This window comes from Phascolarctos cinereus, unplaced genomic scaffold (genome assembly GCF_003287225.1).
Source record: "Phascolarctos cinereus isolate Bilbo 61053 unplaced genomic scaffold, phaCin_HiC Scaffold_7;HRSCAF=346, whole genome shotgun sequence".
NCBI classification, from domain to species: Eukaryota; Metazoa; Chordata; class Mammalia; order Diprotodontia; family Phascolarctidae; genus Phascolarctos; species Phascolarctos cinereus.
Window position 1 is genome coordinate 167,351,221 of NW_027556180.1, and position 17,382 is coordinate 167,368,602.

At 35.7% G+C, this 17,382-nt stretch overlaps 1 protein-coding gene across 5 annotated transcripts in view; it reads left to right on the forward strand.

Annotated features, from left to right (window-relative positions):
- The window catches only part of ARHGEF7 (Rho guanine nucleotide exchange factor 7), a 310,976-nt gene that overhangs the window by 247,886 nt on the left and 45,708 nt on the right, over window positions 1-17,382 (forward strand). For all 5 annotated transcript variants that reach the window (XM_078147326.1, XM_020965124.2, XM_020965122.2 and 2 more), the window contains 4 exons: window positions 3,639-3,777; window positions 5,546-5,605; window positions 7,158-7,304; window positions 11,166-11,252. In XM_078147326.1, the coding sequence (XP_078003452.1) occupies window positions 3,639-3,777; window positions 5,546-5,605; window positions 7,158-7,304; window positions 11,166-11,252 (433 nt within the window). The remainder of the gene's footprint in view (window positions 1-3,638; window positions 3,778-5,545; window positions 5,606-7,157; window positions 7,305-11,165; window positions 11,253-17,382) is intronic.

The window sequence follows — 17,382 nt, forward strand, 5'->3', positions numbered from 1 at the left end:
TATTTGGAGGGAGAGCTCAAGCAAATTGCTGCTTTCACTCTGCCATGTTGGCTCCGCCCCCCAGTCTTTTTTTTTAAATTCCCTATTCCAGGCTGTAAGTCTTTTGAGGGCAAGAGCAGTTGTTTGGACTATGAAGCCCCTTAAAATACCAGTTTTATGATGTACTTATTTATTTTAAGGTATGGCCTATTTATGGGTATTGTTTTTTATACAGTCATAAATTTAGAACTTGAAGAGACCTTAGAGGTTATCTTGTTCAATTTCCTCATTTTACAGATAGTAGATTAGTGGCCCAACATTATAGGCATAGTTCCATATTGTTTTCCTTTTGGTAAAATAACAGTTCCTGCTTAAATTTGCATTTGCTTTCACTTGGATGATGGATTACTAGTTCTTTTACTATGTAGGTCATTTCTTTCCTGAGAAGAGCAGGATGCCACATGTGACTAGGCACCTAATATTTTAAAATTTTGGTTAAACATAATGAAGTAGTTTGTGTTGGACTGTCTTTCATTCATTTGAGGGATGAATAATGCCTAACTTGTACACTAAAGTCTCTAAGCCAGATTGACTCAATATTCCAAGATTCTAAAAGATCCAATGAAACAAAGTATTCTATAATAACAAAATGTTAGAAATACTAAAGTCTCTACTAAATTCATTCTCTAATTCTCATTATGGCCTGCAGGTGATTCTGGGATCTTGAGTGCAATGTCAGCTCAGTTTAAGATCTGGGGAGTTCTAGCAAGTTGGAAAAGATTTTGTAGGCTCAGTGACAGATTTTGTATCTGTTGTCAGAGAATCTCCTGTGTTTGGAAAGGGCTCTTGCCGTATTGGCCATAGCAATTCTTGAAGAACATTTACAAAATTGTAGAGATGAGATTTATCATTGCTTGACTGTGGAAGGTGGTGGTCTGGTGGGGGGAATCACACTGGTCTTTGAAACCAAAGGGTCCTTGAAACACAGAAGTTTGATATGGGTGAAGTGGGGTATTCACATGTGTAATGCACATTCTGTGCTTGGTAAAAGAGAAATACTAAAATGGAATGAAATATTGTACTTTGTTTAGGAAAGACAGAAAATTATTCTTGGGTAATTGTTCTGTGATTTTTGTTTTACATGTGGAGGTTTGATGGCTTCTTCTCATTAGCTAAGTCAGTGGGATCCATATCATGTGTGCCATAAACAATTTAAGGTATAAGTGGTTGTTTAAAACAACAGCAGTCGCTACCTGTTTCCATCTTTTGGCCTGTTGCCTGATCTTAATTGTGATTCTGTTCCAACCTAAATTTTCATTTACCAGCCTATGGTCCAGTTTTGACTCTTAAAATTATATGTTAGAGGGGAAGGGGGTAGTAGAAGCTATTTAGTTCAACCCTTTTGTTTTACACATGAGGACACAGAGAGGCAAGTAATTTGCCTGTGGTCACACAGCTAGTTGATAGCAGAGGTCTGACCAGAGCCTTGGTCTTAGGACTCCCAGTTAAGTACTTTTCCCATTAGATAGTGCTGCCTACTTTTTCTTGTATTCTTACTTTCACTTCTGACAAGGGATAATTTACTTAAAGTCAACAGTGACATAATCAAGAAGTGAGATGATGAGCACGTTCTACCACTTATCAGTGATCCCTCGGCATCCACAACAGTTGGCTCATCCAGGTGCTGAGTAAGGAGGTCAGAAGTCTTAGGCAAATAGGAGAAATATGAGCATATATTTAGAGCCAGCTTGACTTTGTGACCACTAACAGATGAGAAAACATTATAATAGATTGGGAATGACCTCTGGAAGATACACATTCAGAGGGTGCCTGCCATAAAAAATGGCTTTTCTTAGAGTAGAAGTTTCCTTAAGCAACTTGCAATGTAGCACCTTCTTTTACAAAGCTCACAGAATTGTATAGATCTTATTTCACTCATCTTGATAAGGTACTAAACGATTCATGGGGGATGATGACAGTAGTCATAGCTTATGAATGCTTTATAGTTATTTTGATTTCCAAAGAGTTGACTTAAAAACAAGGTTTTAGATAAACTTTTTTTTGCATCTCTTGCCTTTCTAAAGGTTTGAACTGTAGAGATGATCTTTGTGAAAAACAAGGTGTTATTGCTGGACCATCTTTCATACTCCCTTTTCTCCATTCACATGACCACTTTTGTTTAGCCCTTGTCACCCCTCACCTGAACTGTTACAATTAACTCTTAATTGGTGTCCTTCCCTCCATCTTTCCCCCTCTCCATTCCATTCTTCACATCGCTGCCAGATTGATATTTCTGAAAGTACAGGTCTGACCATGTTACTCCCTTGCTTAAAAAGTGGCAGTAGCTCATTGTTACTTACCAGATAAAGTACAAACTTACTTGTTTAGTGTTTAAAACTCTTTGCAGTCTGGTTCTGACCTGTCTTTTCAGAATGTTTTCACAGGTTTCCCTCCTCCACGATCTCTGTTTTATCCAAATTAGCCCATGTGCTGTCCTCACTGTCTGACATTCCTTCTTGATGCCTTCGTACACCCTGCTCTTCATTGTAGGAATGTTCTCTCTCTTCATTTTCACCTTTTGGAATCTCTACCTCTATTCAAAAGACCTTTCTTGACTTTTCCATTTGGTAATATTTCCTTCCACTGTTGAATTGTTGTGTATTTACTTTTAAAATGTTTTCTATTTACTTATAAGTCAATTACATGATATTCTCTCCCCCCCAATAGAATAGGAGCTCCTTGAGGGCAGGGATAATTTTCATCTCTAGATTTGTATTCCCCAGCTCTAAGCACAGTGCCTTGCACATAGCTGGTACTTAATATTAAGTGCTTGATGAATTGATTGAACACAGGAGTTGACTAGGAGAACTCCACTGGAACCTGCATTCACTCCTTTCTCTTCCATGGTAGAATGAAGAATGAGGTGGATTTAGTTACTTAATATTTGAGGGATCTCATTATAAGATGGTTTTGCTGATAAATAATCTTATTGGAATAGTTCCAGATGGAAGCGTATGTACATGTGTCTATGGATGAAGAATTGGCATTGAACATGGAATTATGCCTTGGTAAACTGTGGACATCATAATATTTTTATTTCCTCAGCCTTTGAAATTTAAAAATCATTATTATATATTAGAAATATATGGCATTCACTTGAATTTTTTAAAATTCACTTAATTTTTTCACTTTTTGGGTCACAATCATATTTTTGAAGCACCTTTCCAGTAAGAAACTTACTGGACATTCTCATGACATTCAGGTTTTTTTTCTCTGATTAGAGAATGTACAAGTTCACTTATGTTGAAATATTTTTTCTTAGGAAAGGTCTTGAGAAATTATTTAGCCTAAACTGCTTGGGAAATTAGACCCTAAAAAGTTGCCAGGGTCATAGAGCTTGTCTGTAGTGGACACTGAACCAGAGCTCAAGCCTTCTCAGCCCTAGCCCAGTTTCTCTGCTGGATAGCCTGACTTTCTTTTGTTATTATTCAGATTTGCAGCACTGATAAAATCTATTGTCATTCTCTATTTTTGTTCTTCATTAATCACAGACATAATTAAGGGTGAGTAAATGGTCTAGCCTAGCAGTTACTGTAACTTTGCTTTGTCCTTTACAGCTAACAAGAAAGTTCTTTTGTGTTAATGCTTTTTTTGCTCAGTGAGGATTTGGGAGAATTTATGGAGATGAAAGGCGCCAGCAGTCCTGGGATTCTTGTGTTGACCACAGGCCTCAGCAAACCTTTTATGCGCCTGGATAAATACCCTACTTTACTCAAAGAACTTGAAAGACATATGGAGGTACCATTTTTTTCCCACTCTATATTCATTTCTTCAGTACCTATTGTATGTATGATTGCTATGTGTGTTTTTGGGACTCAGATGAATCAATATAAGAAACTGAAAATGCCACGGGGTCACAGATGGGTGAGACATAGACTAGGTGATCTATGGCCCTTGACCTTAAGGAGCTTGCCTGATACACATTGTAACAAAGACTCACTGCACGTTTCAGAACCAATTAAAAGTTTCTCTAGGATTCAAGATGGTTTTTTAAAAAATATGTATTTTGCTTTTTTATATTTTGAGACATTTAACACCCCCCTCACCCCTCTCTACCTCCCCCCATTCAGATTTGGAAGGGATTTCACAGGCTGTCGAGTCTATCTCATATTTCCTCTGTGTACATCTGACAAGTGATCATCCTACTTTTGTTTAAAGATCTCCTCTCAGGGCTAACTCACTATATTCCTACACAGTTCAAATAACTTTTAGATAGCTCTATTTCATTCATTTATGTGTATGTATATATTTTATACACGCGTGCACACACACACACACACACACACACACACACACACAGACATTTATTTATATGTAATTTCAAGCCTAAATTTGCCACTTTGTAATTTCTGCTCATTGCATATCGTTCAGTCCTGTGGGATCAAGCAAAACTAAGTCCAGTCCCACACAGTAGCCCTTAAAATACCTGAAACAATTATCATATGCCCCCTCAGTTTTTTGTTTTTGTTTTTGTCCAGGCTAAACATCTCCTTTTAACTTTAGCTGTTCCTCACAGGCCATGAGCTCTAGGCCCATCCTGGTTACCCTCCTCTGCAGGCTTATCAGTGTCCTTTCTAAAATGTAGTACCCAGAATAAAACACAAATTCAAGGTGTGATCTGACCAGGGTAGACTACAGTAGATCATTTACTTCCACAGTCCCAGACGTTTTGCCTTTCTTAATGCAGCCTAAAATGACATTAACTTCTCGGCTCTCATACCACATTTTTGATATCTTTAACTTCGAATCCACTACAGCTCCTAGATCTCTTGCAGATGAATTGCCCTTCTACCATATTCCTTACAGTGGAAAGAATGATGGTTCTACCATGAGAGAATCTGGATTCAAATCCTTACTTTACTACTTAATACATCTGTGACCTTGAGCAAGATCTCAACCTCTTCATCCATGAAATGAGACTGTTCGACCTAAGTCCCTTCAACTGTATGTCTGTGACCAGATTAAAAACAAAACAAACCACCCTCGATTCCTTCTAAAACTTTAACATTTTGGGACTTAAACAACTTTTACTATTTTCAGATACCATCATTTCTAAAGTCAAAACTGCTTTTTATTTGGAAATATGGCAATTAACCATAAACTCCAAAGTAATTTTTAAAAGAGCTTCTGTTGTTGGGCAGCAGAAGTAAAAAAGACATTAAATAACAGCTGGACATGATGGGTTAATTATTTTTCTTATTGGCATGTTATTGAAGGCTTAACAAGAAGGGGCAAAAACTTAAATTTTCACATTTCTACTTCAAATGAGTTGTGTTTAGTTAGTTGTGAGTCCTTTGGTTTCATATAAGAGGCCTGAGATCCCTTGGTCATTTTTCTTCCTGGACAGAAAAAGTGACATTCATTGTAGTAGTGAGAGAAAAGGAGCATGTTGAAAGCAGAATTACATTTTTTAGGTTCTGGCAATTCTGTAGCAATAATAAATTATTAAGCAGTATTTTTTGATACTAAGATTGACAGTAATATTGTTTTGTTTTGTTACACTAAGGATTATCATCCAGATCGGCAAGATATTCAAAAGTCTATGACAGCCTTCAAAAATCTTTCTGTAAGTGAATTATTTTTAAATTTTATTTATTTTATTCTGAACTTAAGAAATAAAAAAGCATTTCCATAACATAGAATAGAAAAAAGGATAATTGTACATGAAACTACAAATCTGTTATATAAAACTTGCTGTTCCTTTTAAATATATAATAAAATTATCATGTAACTTTTTTTTTAACCTTTTTTTCCCTCTCCCCCAGATGGCAACCATTAGGCGTGCGTGTGTGCGTGCATGTGTGTGTGTGTAAAACCAGATAGATATTAAGAAAAAAAATTTATAGATAGATTCTCAGATAAAGGTGTCATATTTCAAATATAAAAAGAATTGTCAAATCCATAAAAATATAAGTCATTCTCCAATTGGTAAATGATCAAAGGATATAAACAGTCAGTTTTCTGAGTAAGAAATCAAAACAATTTATAGTCATGTGAAAAAAATGCTCTAAATCATTATTGATTAGAGAAATACACATTAAAACAACCTTGAGATATCATTTTACACCTATCAGATTGGCTAAAATGATCGAAGGGGAGAGCAACAGATGTTGGAGGGAATATGGAAAGGCTGGGACACTAATTCACTGTTGGTGGAACTGTGAATTGATCCAGCCATTTTGGAGAGCAATCTGGAATTAGGCCCAAGGAGTTATTAAACTGCTTATAGCCTTTGACCCAGCAATACCAGTAGGTCTGTTTCTCAAGATGATTAGGGAAAAAGGAAAGAACCTATATGTCTTAAATTATTTATAGCAACTTTCCTCGTAGGGGCAAAGAGCTGGAAATTGCAGGGATGCACATAAGTTGGGGTATGGCTGAACAAGTTGTGGTATATGATTGTAATGGAATACTACTGTGATATAAGAAATGATTGAACTCAGTGATTTAGAAAAACACAAATGAATGAAGAGCAAAATAAGCAGAACCAAGAGAACCTTGTGTATAGTAACAACAATATTGTTTTAAGAACAACTTTGAGTGAATGAATAATTTTAACAATTATAAATACTCAAATTAACTACAGAGGACATATGAAGGAAGTAAGTGAATTAAAAGATATGTAATAGGTATATCCCTTATTTATATGGGATAAAACTTTAATAAGCTAATAATGGGAAATGTCAAGTACCTGGATAATGTACTTGAGTGTAGTGTTGGGATGGCTCTCGATTCCTTGAGCCCTTAAATATAGCTTTGTTTTCACTGGGAATAGGAGGTAAATAGCCATTACATTCCCAAGGCAAACAATATCTTGATATCCTATGATAGCCTGACCTTTATGCTGCACTCAGTATTGTAGGCGTATACATACAATTCATTCATACACACACACACACACACACACTCATACATCCACATGCAACATAACACATGTACATAAATACACGTATGTATTTGCATGCACATATATTTCATTTTATATATACATACATACACATACACATACATACATGCCTTGATTTATTTTGCAGTGGGTATCTGCTCCAGAGTAGTATTCCTGTCTCTCATTAATTCTTAACTTCTTTATTAACAAATATGTTTCCCTTTTCCTCTAGGCACAGTGTCAGGAAGTACGAAAAAGGAAAGAGCTTGAACTCCAGATTCTGACAGAAGCAATTCGTTGCTGGGAGGGAGATGACATTAAAACCCTGGGCAATGTCATATACATGTCCCAGGTCATGATTCAGTGTGCAGGAAATGAGGTGAGGTGGCTAAGGGGTTCACAAAGTAGTATTACTGTTAGGTCTTTTGAAAGATGAATTATGAAGATAGTCGTGGTTACATAAAAAGACCATCTGGGTGGAAAGTTTCTCAATTTAATTTTTTTTTTTGGCCATTCAGAACTATTTAACCTAAATTATTAAAATGTCCATTTTCATAGCAAACTTGTATTCAGTTGAATAGTGTTCAATTCATATTAATATGTTTCTGAATGCTTGATAATAACCATGAATGGTGATCAGTTTTGCAAAGGCAGTTAATTTTAGATGCTTAAGTATGTGATCTTTTTTGCTTTGAAATGCCAGGTAAGGAAAAGTTGTCATTGACAACCCTCAATCCCCTGTTTCTGTCCTGTACTTGATGGTTTCTTTAACAAAGAACTAGAGGATATGATATATTAAAAGCTTATGTGTAAATAAAAAGTTAGGGATGCTAACCTTGAGGAAAGTTTACTTCATATTCACTAAATAAATCCAACTCTGGTCAGTCATGATGCCATTTATTAGTGACAAATTCCCATTCAGAGGGAGTAGTGTCACCTCAAATTCTCTCTGCCATTAGTTTCACCAGGAGAGCTGGCATTATAGTTATTCAAAGCTCATTGAAGTGTGATACCAGGGGATACCCTTAGAGCTACCATATTGTACTCCATATTAAGGTATCTCAAGTTAATGCTTAAGTTAAGTATTTAGGTCCCACTCTGACTACTTTGTCTCAAAATACAACATAATTCATTTCAGCTGTTTGAAAGCAGTTCTAGGGACAAGTATCAGGAAAGTCAGGGGACATCAGAGATAGATTCATGCTTTCTGATGCCTCCTTGTTTATATTGCTTTTTGAGAGATTACTATTCAGAGATTAGAAATGAGCAATGTTAGGGAAAAACCATTGTTCTAAATAACAATAACAATAATAAATAAAATAGTAAACATTTATATATCACTTAATTTTGCAAGTACTTTATGTAGATTACTTCATCTGAGCTTTGCCATAACCCCATGAACTAGGTATTATAGGTAGTATCATCCCTAATTTACAGATTAAGAAATAGAGACTCCTAAAGGTTTAGTGACTTGGCCAGGTATAAAGAGCTAGTAAGCATCAAAGGCAAGATTTGAATTCAGTTTTTTCTCAAGTTTAGCTCACTATTCACCAAGGCATGCTACTTCTCTAAAGATACCTGTTCTCAAGACTGTCACTTTGGATAATCTATACTCTTATGACATTTTTGTCAGTGTATATGTGGATGTATGTTTATAAGCATGACTATTTATAGTAGTGAAGTAGAAAGATCGCTGGATTTAGAAATGAGAGCTTGGACTGAATTCTAGCTCAGCCCCACACCACCTGTGTGACTTTGGGCAAGTCTCTTTACCTCTCTGAGCTTCTGTTTCCTCCTGTGGAAGAGATCAGATTAAATAACCTCTAAGATCCCTTTCAGTTCTATAAGTTTGATCCTATGGATACATCTATGTAGAAAGTATACTAGCATTGGATAATCTTATTTTCTAAACCAGAAGTGTCAAACTTGTGCCTGCAAAACTCTGGAGTACTGCCCAAACCAGATTAAAATATAATTGAGAAACATTTAACAAAATCAGTAAAAATACAGTACAACATAGGTAATGTTGATTTGTCATGTTCTGAGTCAATAAGCAGCCTGCAGGGATCCGTTTCTATTTTAGTCTGATAACCATTGTTCTGAACTATTCAGAAGTCAGAGTCTTTAGTAGTGACTTATAAAATTAACCCCTTTTTTCGGTGGTATATCTAACCAGCTTACTGTATTAAATGTTTATGCCATAGTTCTTACAAAATAGTTTTCCCTTTTTTAGTTATGCCATATTTTGGTTAAGAAAATATTGTCTCAATTTTAAATGCTAGCACAATCACCTCTCAACTGTGCCTTCAATTATACACTTAGAGATTATCTCTAATAATTACTTAAATTCTTCAAGCTTTCTGTAAGGAAATTGAAGGTGAAGGTAGTGGAGTTTGCTTACTGCTTCTTTGCTCATATCACTTCCTTGTCTTCCCCTCTTAGGGAAGATTTGATATTCTGTTCATAGTCAGCTACTGGACAAGGCATTTAAAATAATGAAGAGCATATATCGTCCTTCTGCAAAACAAATGAACAGGAACAAATGAGACCCCACACACTCCAGGAATGTGGAAGAGAGCTAACCAATAACCTTATAGACAGAAAGGAGAGTTAAACTGAGATCAGTATTCATCAGTCATCCTGAGAGTGATGCTGTCTAGAACCTATTTAAATGTGACCTCTCACAATGCACAAAAATGCGTTTGAAAGACATTAGCGTTGTCTGTTCTTTTAGATAATTTGGACCAGTGTTGTTCTTATGTTTTAGTTGACATTTACAATACATATACATAATTGCTTTGACATGTATTTGCTTTGTGAATTAGCTTAGTTACTCTGTGACATCCTTGTCCAATGATAATTTATATAGTCATATAAATACCCAGTGGAATCCACATTCTTCACTGATTAATTAATCTAGCTAATCTCTATTTTGAAGTATATTCCATTTGTTGATAAAGTAATTACCACGGTTAAAACATTTATTTTAATGATGAGTTAATGACCTACTTTCAAAATTAAATACCTTAGGGTAGTAATCTTTTTTTGTACGTGTTAATATTTGGAAGATTACAAAAATTAAGTTGTTATATGTGTGATATATTTTCTTTTCATTAATAAACTAGAAAGATATGTCAGTTATCAGTGGTCAGTGACATTTTAATGCTTTGATAATTAATGGTATTTACTGTTTCATGCTGAATTACAGGCTCCCTTTCCTGTTACAGCTGTTTAAAAAAATTTCATACTTTTTTTTTTCCTGTTCACTTACTAGTGGAAATAATACAAGGGTTTCAGATAGCACCTTATGCCATGATCTTGGTGTTTGTACTTCCATTTGAATTTGTCTTTCATCACAGGCTTTGACTTCTGTGAAACTATTGAAGCAAAGTTGTTAAAAGTAACATGGAAGGTTTTCAAGCTCATCAAACAATAATGAAGCACATGAAAATGGAATTATAGAGCTTTAAAATAATGTAGTATCTTTTTGATCCACATTGGAAGTGTACTAGGACTTACTTGTAACATAGTTTTTTAAAAAATAATGTTTTGTTCTAAACATGTGGCCCTTATCCATCTTTTGCATCTGCCAGGAAGCTGGATCCTGTCCTCTCACTCAAGAAAACAGAACTTAAGTTTCTTGAGATTTATGATTATATTAAATCTAAAGGTGAAAACAGTGATAGAATATCCTTTTAAAGTACTATATCAGATACATATGAGCCAAATGTAATTTAAATCATGTATATTACATTTTTATAATATCAAGAAATTAAAGTGCCCTTTTAATCAAATGCAAAAGTGCAACACAGAATCTGGGTAGCTAGGTGGTACAGCGGATAGACATTGGGCTGGGAATCAGGAAGACTTCTCTCTAAGAGTTCAAATCCAGCATCACTTACTAGCTGTGTGACCTTGGGCAAGTCACTTAACTTTGTTTACCTGAGTTCCTTATCTGTAAAACGAGAAGGAAATGGAAAATCATTCCAGTATCTTTGCCAAGAAAACCCCAAAATGGAGTCATGAGGGGTCAGTTATGACTTCAATGACTCAACAGCAAAAAATGCAGACTCTACTATCTTTACTTTGGTCTCATTTAACTTAGCTAAAGTTAATGGCCATATTTTGGTGAAAAATATAGCATATGATTTTTGATGATGCTTGGAATAAGAATAAATGTTTTGCAATTTGCAGCATGTATACGTGTATATTTTATAATTATTTATGTTTGTTTTTTAAGGAAAAGAATGAAAGATATCTTCTACTCTTCCCTAACATTTTGTTAATGTTGTCTGCCAGTCCTAGGATGAGCGGTTTTATCTATCAGGTAAAGCAGATATTTTAAACAAAGTCCATTGTTAATTGGAACCTTGCCAGTTGTCTTCAGACTTTTAAAAAATTCTGTGCAATATATATGCATGTGGTAGCTAAGCATGACCTCTGTATAGTGTGCAAATGTAGATGTATATTAAATTCTTCTTTGTACTGAGATGTACTCATATTTTCAAGTTTTTCTGTATACGTACATGAAGTGTTAATTATAAGTAGAGTGAGAGGCCAGGTAGGTGGTGCAGTGCATATAGCACCGGCCCAGGGTCAGGACATCTGGCCCTGGAGTCAGGAGGACTTAAGTTGAAATCCTGCCTCAGACACATAACACTTACTAGCTGTGTGACTCTGGGCAAGTCACTTAACCCCAATTGCCTTGCCCCCCCCCAATAATGAGTAGAGTGAAATAGATAAAAATTGTTAACTTCAAAAAGTGTTACACATTGATACCAAACCAAAACAAATATTTGGCTAGCCTAGTGAATGACACTCATGTGTTATTCTTCCCCCCCCCAATTTATAATCTTTTTTAATTGATCACCTTGAATTGGTAGAGAACTGAATTAAGGGAGAAAATGTTGACTTGGCAGAAGGTAGTAGCTACACTAATTTTCAATCTGTTTATAGTATATACTTTTTCTCTTTTGTTCTCATATAACTAATAGCTGGTTCTTCTTAGATTCTTTCCTCTGTTTGTCTCCAGTTAAAGATGCTAATGACTTTTCCTTTCATTGTTTAGGACCAGGCCAGTAACCAGGCAGACCTTCAATAATAGTTTCCTGATTTGGCTTTTCTTGACTTGCATTTCATTAAAATATAATATGATTTTCCATTATTCACAATATGAAATTATTCTGTTTTTACTGTATAATGACAACTCCTTTTTGAAAAAATACAAGTAACCTGTATATCTCAATTTTTTGTTTAGGAGTCACTTGTTCCTCCTAAAAGAGAAAATCGACAGCTTTGTAAAATCTGTTAACATTTTGAAATATTTCAGTTCCCCAAACATTTATGAAACTGTTCTCCACCAGGTGGGCCAGTTTTGCTGGATATCAGGGTGTGCAGGTGTCCTCTGTATCTGGAATGTGCTGTCCTTACCTTTTCCTCATAAAATGCCTAACTTCCTTAAGAACTCATCTCAAGTGCCTCTTTTTTACGGAAAATGTTATACGTGCTAGTATCTTCCTTTCACGTTACTTCTTCTCTCCTTTTTATATGCAAGAAACTGCGTGATATAAGAAGTAGAGTACTGGACTGGGATTCAGGAAGATCTAGGTTCAAAATACAGTTCAGACATTTATTAACTGTGACCATGGGCGAGTCACTTAATCTCATTGGGCCTCCCTTTCCTTATATATACATTGAGAGGGTTGTACTCAGTGGTCTCTAGATCCCTTCTAGCTCTAAATCTATGATCCTATAAGCTTTAACAAAACAAAACAGGACTTCGGGCAGCTGGGTGGTGCAGTAGATAGAGCTCTGGCCTTGGAGTCAGGAGGACCTGAGTTCAAATCTGGCCTCAGACACTTGACACTTATTAGTCGTGTGAACTTGGGCAAGCCACGTAACCCTGATTGCCTCACCAAAAAGCAAAACAAGCAAACAAAAAAACTGGTTTGCTTTATTTCTTTTTTTTTCTGTTTTTTCCCCACTTAATAGTATTTTATTTTCTTCCAATGACATGTAAAGATAGTTTTCAACATTCTCTTTTATAAGATTTTCAGTTCCAAATTTTTCTTCCTCCCTAAGAAAGCAAGCAGTCTGATACAGTTCATACATATACAATCATATTAATCATATTTCCACATTAGTCATATGGTGAGAGAAGAATCACAACAAAAAGGAAAAACCATAAGAAAGAAAAAACAAAACGAAACAAAAACCCCAAAATGAAAATATTGTGCTTTGACCTGCATTTAGACTCCATGGTTCTTTTTCTGGATGTGGGCAGCATTTTCCATCATGAGTCTTTTGGAATGTCTTGGATCATTGTATTGTGGAGATCCTATTATCTTCTAATTATTGAAGCCAGAAAGACTTGGGTTCTAATTCCACTTCTGGCACTGACTGGCTATATGACCCTGGGCAAATCACTTAACTCTTCAGTTCTGAAGTAACTCACTAAAACTGTAAGTTGCAAAGAAGATACAAGCCTCTGCTGTTAGAAGGAGTTTCTTTACCTGAGCTTCTCTTTACCACGGGAATCAGAGGTCCACTTCTTTTGTGGAGGGAGGGGGAGATTTTTGATGAGGTAATCACAGTTAAGTGACTTGCCTATAGTAACACAGTTAATAAATGTCAGGTGTGTGAGGCCAGATTTGAACTCAGGTCCTCCTGACTCCCAGGCCGGAGGTCTATCCACTGTGCCACCTGGCTGTCCCCCACTTCTTATCATATACAGAATTTTATGTATACTTATATGTATCCATGGTGTTTCCCCCAATAGAATGTGAGCTTCTCAATGGTAGGGACTTTTGTTGTTTTTCTTTGTATCCTTTGCATAGTGCCTGGCACATAGTAGGTACTTACTAAATGTTAATTGATTGATTGAACATGTAATGTTCAACACTAGAGAAACAGAACTGTATGATTACATTCATTTACATGAGTTTTTACTATAGAAGGAGAGCTGGGTTTAACATAGTGCTTACTGTCATAGCAGAGGAATCATAGACTCTTAGAGTTAGAAGTGATATCAGAGGCCATGTAGCCCTTCCCTAAAGACCATCAATAATACATAATCTAGCTACAGGTTCAGGCTCTAGGGATTTTAATGACTATTTGTCCCTGGATAAATATAGGTAAATATTCCTTCTCTGTATTGAAGTAGAGAAATATGGCTGAACAGCAAATGGATAAGCCTTTTAAAAATTAGGATGGGTTTTGGCTTGGCTTAAAAATATATAATGTTCACAGTTGGGAGTACTTAATTACCAGTTTTTTAATCTTCTATCATGCTGAAAGTTCTAGCCAAAGGTTGTCTTTGGTTAAAAAATGGTTCCTGTTGAATCATCTCTCTGGTTTTTACTCGCTGCTTTGACATTAATTAGTTAGCCAAATGACCTTAAGAAAATCTCTTAAACTCCATGAGCCTTAAGTTTCCCCTTCTATAAATATGTAAACAATTTCTGAAATACTCTTTAGCTCTAATTTTTTTTCTGACCATTTTTTAAAGATCAGTTTCTATTCAAAATTAGAACATATATGTATATGTTAATTTATGTGCCCATAGCCATGTCTAGGTTTCAAAGGAATATAGGTCATAACATCTTAAATATAGAACTGGAAGGAATCTCAGAGGACACCTAGTCTAATCGTCTCCTTTTATTTAACATTTCTTGTTGCCATTCTTTTATTTTTAACATGGGACGTCTTCCAGCAATATGTACTCAGTTCTTTGCTTTTTTTTCGCCACACATATATTTATCCAAAATTTTCCCTTTTGTGAGAGAATGAATATTTTTCCCATGTCATCATTGTTATTTCTCTTCTTCTGTCATTTTGTCCCCTAGTTCTTCATTGGGTGATTGAGCAGTGTGTAATGCATTCTTCATTGGTTGGTTCCAAAACCTAAGCTAAAAGGGGACGTATCAAGTTTCCCGAATGATACCTGCCATTAAATCTCTAAGATGACTTAGATTAGCAACTACAATGCAAGTTTGGCAATCCAGAATCTTCAGGAATGAGTTTTTCTGGAAAGCTAACTTAACTTTTTTACCCCTTTAAATAGAGACAGTGTGATATAATGAAAAGAATCCTGGATTTGGAATCAGAATTCATATGGTGTGGTGCTAACCATTGGGGATACAAAAGGAAGGGCCCTGCCTTTGAAGAGCTCTCATTCTACTAAGGGAAAACAGCATATACAAAGATAAATCATGACAAAGTATGTCTAAAATAAATACAAAGTAATTTTGTGGAGTGGAGGGAAACACTAACAACAGTGGGTATCAGGAAGGACCTAATGTAAGAGGTGGTACTTGAACTGTGCCTTATGGGAATGCAAAGAGGCAGAGGTAACAAGGGACAGAATTCTAGGCCTGGGGGATGACAGTTTAATAAAGGGGCAGAGCAGGAAGAGATTGAATACTGGGCTTGGACAATAGCAAATAGACCCATTTTTCTGGAACACAGCTTATGTGAGGAGGAGTGATGTGAAATCAGTATAGGAAGATAGGTTGGAGCCAACTTATGAAAGACTTTACATCCCAAACCGAAGAGTTTGTGTTCTGTTCTAGAGGCCATAAGGTACCATGAAAGCATCTCATACTGGGAATGACTTAATCAGACCTGTGTTTTAGGAAGATCAGTTTGCTAGTTGTGGGCAGAAAGGCTGGAGATTGGAGAGACTGAAGCAGGCGACCAGTTAGGAAGCTGTGTAATGGTTCAGTCAGATGTTGGGATGTTAAACTCGGATGGTGGCCACACTAACATTCAAATCCTGGTTCTGCTACTTATTACGTTTGTGACCTTGGGGCAAGGCAGTTAATATCTGAGCCTTGATTTCCTTATCTGTAACTCTAAATCCTTTGATCTCTAAGTATGTTAAAATAATTTCACCAAAATGGTTATGTTCTTCTCTTCGAAAACAAATTATTATGCTTTATACAATCTAACCTTTCCCAGCAACTTGGTGTAATCAGGATTATTATACCATGCTTTAGTGCATTGGCATTTCTACAGACTTTTGAGGCTTGTAGAACTGATTGATCTATTTGCAAAGGAGCCACAGACTGTTCTACTGAGTTTGGGTGTCTGCTTTTCAGTTATTTTGATTCTTGCCTTGTCACCTGTCACCCTTGGTACTGTCAGTGTGCCTTCCTGTAGTAGACCCTCTTGACTTCTGATATGCTATTGATCTGTTGTGGGTTTGGAAACCAGACAGATGTGCTTATTAGGATTGTTTGTGAAGAAAAAATAGGTAGGCACTTAGAAGAAAGTTTGAGGGGGCTATACTTTAGAAGCTCACATGAGCTTTAGTCCTTGGAGTTTGTATCACCAATTTTGGCAGCTCTGGGTGAGACATATTTTTGTTTTCTCAAAGATAGACCCAATAACTGGAGAAGGGAATAGATATTACTGTATTATTTATGTCTGATGTGTACCACTTTTTTTCTTCCCACTTTCATGAACCCTACCTCTTATACCATCCATGTGTATTATTCAACACACCCCCTAGCTCTCTTATTTCAATTTTCAGTTTCTTTAATTCTTCCCTCATTGGTGTTTTTTAGCAATTATATAATTTTAATATTCTTTTCAAGTTTTAGCAAACAAATGAAATTACAAGTTACAAGTTCTATTTCCAGCTTTTTCCAGCATTGTCTTTTTTTTTTACACCTGTAAATTAGATTAGTAACACTCATTTGTCTACCTAACTAACTACCCTTCAAAAGATTAATGGGTTGATATTTATAAAATACCATAAGACCTTTTGTAAGGGGAAAAACTAGAATTTTTAATGTGATTTCTTTGTTTAGTCTTCGTTTTTTTCTGCTTTATTCTTTCCCAAAAGTTAACTTCTTGAAGTACAAATTTATTAAGACTCTCTTCCATTATATCCCTTGTTTATCTCTCCTTTATTTTGAAAGATAGTACAATAGTCTTTCTTCATTGACATCTTCTTACAGGTATTCCTGCTGTGATTTATAAATTCTCCAAAAGAATAGCCTTTGTCTTTAATTTTCAATGTTCTTTTTTTAAACTGTATAATTATAATTATTTGTTCCGTCAGCTGCATTTTTCTAAAGCTATTTTCTGATATACCTTTCTTTATTTTTACTTTCCTGTCTGTGTCTTGAATGCTGACTTGATGCATAACACTAAAATAGGCACTCCAGTGTGGGAGTTACCAAAAATGTACAATATAGAAGCTGTTCTAGGTAAGAAGAAGAAAAAGGCTGAAAAAAGCTTTGAAATTAGAAGACTTGATATGAAAAAATGGGGATGATGCAGGAAAGCTCTCTGGTAGGAAACAAACTTTGCCAGGTGCTGTGGGAGATGTGAATGAAATTCATGACCATGGACCCTGTGCTCAGATTGTTTTCTACACGTATCAGGACTGACTTGTAAGTGAAGGCAAGCATGTGCTATTAGGTTTATAAAAGTCTGGACAATGGTTTTGG